Source organism: Cololabis saira, unplaced genomic scaffold, assembly GCF_033807715.1.
Source record: "Cololabis saira isolate AMF1-May2022 unplaced genomic scaffold, fColSai1.1 scf566, whole genome shotgun sequence".
In the NCBI taxonomy this organism is placed as follows: Eukaryota; Metazoa; Chordata; class Actinopteri; order Beloniformes; family Belonidae; genus Cololabis; species Cololabis saira.
Genome location: NW_026906730.1, coordinates 1 through 3435, shown reverse-complemented (window position 1 = coordinate 3435; position 3435 = coordinate 1). Strand labels below are relative to the sequence as shown.

Below are 3435 nucleotides of genomic sequence, written 5' to 3'. Positions count from 1 at the left end.
TGGACCAAAGTACCAGCGGGACACAACGACCAGTGAGACTTACTTACGTCTACGACCAAAGCAGCTGAACATGTGTTTCCTCTGCCGTCTCAAACCTTGGTTCCTCCTCAGGTATAACCAGATAAATGCCATCGGCATGGCCTGCAGGATGGGGGTGGAGGACTGCAGGGACCTGACCAGGACCTGGTTCAGACTCTGGATGCAGAGTCCGGCTCACAACCCGTGAGTTCAGACCCAGACCCGTTGACGTTAGTTTCTTAGTTTAGTTTATTTATTTACTTTCGGTCATGACATCACTCAAAAAAAAAGAATAAAAATGACAACAAGAAAACTAATACACTGTTCAAAGAAAACATTACAAAAATTTCCAATATACAAATACCATCTAGATCAGGGCTCGGCAACCCAAAATGTTTTAGATCCATATTGGACCAAAAACACAAAAAACAAATATGTCTGGAGCCGCAAAAAATGAAAAGTCTTGTATCAGCCTTAGAATGAAGACAACACATGCTGCATGTTTCTATATTAGTTATAACTGGGGGAATATTTTTTTTTCATTATGCACTTCAAGAAAAAGGCGAAATGTCGAGAAAAAAGTCGAAATTTAGAGCAAAAAGGCGAAATGTCGAGGAAATAGTCAAACTTTTGTGAGAAAAAGTCGAAATGTTGAGAAAAAAGTCCGAATTTAGAGAAAAAAGTCGAAATGTTGAGAAAAAAGTCTGAATTTTGAGAAAAAAGGCGAAATGTTGAAAAAACTCGAAATTTAGAGAAAAAAGGCAAAATGTTGAGAAAAAAGTCAGAATTTTGAGAAAAGTCAAAATTTCGAGAAAAAGTTGAAATGTTGAAATTAAAAAGGAAAGGAAAAAGGAAGAAAAAGAGGAAAAAAAAGGAGAAAATAAAGAGAAATAAAGAGAAAAGAGAAAAAAAGAAGAAAAAAAGGAAAAAAAAGGTCAAACATTTTTTTAAAAGCTCCAGGAGCCACTAAGGCGGCGCTAAAGAGCCGCATGTGGCTCTAGAGCCGTGGGTTGCTTATCCCTGGTCTAGACCGAAAAAGGTGTAGCTGAAGCAAAGCTTATTATTTGCCTACCCTCAAAAAGATAAATTAAAGTAATGAAATGAAAGCAAGAAGTAAGAGAAGAGACTGACAGTAAAACAAATTGCCTCCATGGGAATAACAAAAATTCCTCAAGAAATAAAAAAAAAATTAAAAATAAAGGTGCAGTCTACATGTTTCCTTCATCCTTAAAACATCAAATCAAATCACTAATTAAATAAATACCCAACTCAACATAGCAAGCATCACCACTCATTGATTTGATATAAAGAAATCATCATTCTTTTCAATGTTTTTTTAAATAAGGTTAAGGTTCTACATAATTTCAAATCCCTATCTAATTTATTCTAATTTATTCCAAACATCCACCGCTGCCGCTGTAGCATCTCAGTTTGGTGTTGGTTCTGATTAGGGGTGGGCAAAAATATCGATATGGCAATATATCGCGATACTTTTCCAGCTGATTCAATATCAATATTCAAAATTTGAATATCGATTTTTTTTTTTTTTATCCCAGATTTTTTCCCATTATATCCCCCAGTGCTCCTACCTAACAGCCCTGGGCATTGCCACTCTCTACCAACCAACTCAGGTTTTATTTCACGTTTTATTTCATTTTATAATTTATTTTTTATATAACACAATTGCCTGTCCTTAAAAAATTAAAAATAATGGACAGAGGTTTATTTATTTATGGATGTATATCTATACTGACTGATCACTGTGCCTGTCCTTGGTTTTAGTTCCATCTTTCTTGTGTTTATTATCATTTGCCACATAATTAAAGCAACCTCATACTAAATTTAATGTTAATTTCATATGATGTAAATAATATGAAAAACATATACAAATAAGTTGTAACTTTAGCTTGTATAGTTATAATAAAACATTGTTTTGACTCAGTTTGTCCCATGAATTGTCACTATAATCTGATGAACGTGCAACTCGGATTTTAAGATCCATAAAGCTTTTTACAGTTTTCAGCAAAACTTTATATATCGCAATATATCGCAAAATTTGGATAACGCAATATCGTATCGTATCGTGACTCAGGTATCGTGATGTGTATTGTATCGTGAGGTCCTTGGCAATACCCACCCCTAGTTCTGATTGTTGATTTCCTGTATCTCTCTGAGGTTGGAATGGCTTTGTCTTAAATTGAACATATTTTGAATACAGTCTGGCAGCATGTTATTGTGTTTAGCTCCAGTCCAGTTTCCAGTTTAGCTGCAGCTTGGTGGAAACATCTGCAGACTGTGGTCTGGTGTCGGGGCTCTGCCTCCGTTTCTGTCGTCCAGTAATCCCTGCACTCTTCACGCCCACCAGGATCCATCCCAACCTGAAAAGCACCGTTTACTGCAGCGCCATCGCCTTCGGCGGCGTGGCGGAGTGGGACTTCGCCTGGGAGATGTACAGGAACGCCACGCTGGCGTCAGAAGCGTCCCGGCTCCGGGCGGCCATGGCCTGCACCAAAGCCCCCTGGCTCCTAAACCGGTGCGTGCAACACTTCACCACACGGCACGTAAATGTGAAGAGATTCATGATGTTTTCAGGATTTAAATGTCTTTCTAAACCAGGGGTGTCAAATGTGCGGCCCGAGAGATTTTTGGGTTTTTTTCCGGTTTTCTCGGGTTTATTTTCGGGTGTGTTTCGGATTTTTTCGGGTTTATTTTCGGGTGTGTTTCGGGTTTTTTCGGGTTTATTTTTGGGTTTTTTCAGGTTTATTTTCCGGTGTGTTTCAGGTTTTTTTCGGGTTTTTTCGGGTTTATTTTCGGGGTGCGTTTCCAACGCAAAAAAACAAAATGTTAATTTACTAAAAAGGAAGGCATAAATAATTGCCATGAATCGCAGCATATTTGATAATATATTTCTTCTACAAATCCATTGTTATTCCACAAATAGAGCATTTCTTCCACATTTTTTTAGTTTTCTAGAATGCATTTGCCGATTTTATTTCTTTGTAGACGGTCGTTTATTTTTATTAACTGACTACTATTATATATTTTCGCAGGAAAAATATCACTGCTAAAAAAGATGATAGAAGATATTTATTCAGAGAATTTCAGTTTTGAATACGAGGATAGTGACAAAGTAAAACAGTTAAAAAAGAAGTGCTGACTTTTTCGGCACACTGGGGTAAATATCCGCGCCAATTTTTAAAAATAAATACACTTAATTGTACCGGAAAAATCTCTAAATCACAAAGAAACACTCTCGGATGTAATAAGAAAGATTTTGCTTTTAATTAAATTTCTAAAATGTTTCAAAAATGTTTGACATTTTTTTCTTCTTTTTTTCTTTTTTTTTTCCTTTTTTATCTTTTTTTCTGTTTTCCTTTTCTTTTTAATCTTGACATTTCAACTTTTTTCTCAACATTT

The 3435-nt window shown here is 36.1% G+C and overlaps 1 protein-coding gene across 1 annotated transcript; it reads left to right on the top strand.

The window, feature by feature from the left end:
* Positions 1 to 6: 6 nt before the first annotated feature.
* On the top strand, positions 7 to 2551 carry LOC133440327 (aminopeptidase N-like; the record flags this gene model as incomplete). The annotated part of the gene is made up of 3 exons (XM_061717572.1): positions 7 to 32; positions 112 to 222; positions 2384 to 2551. Coding segments are annotated over exons 2-3 (254 nt in total), but the record flags the coding sequence as incomplete, so codon positions are not given.
* Positions 2552 to 3435: the final 884 nt, after the last annotated feature.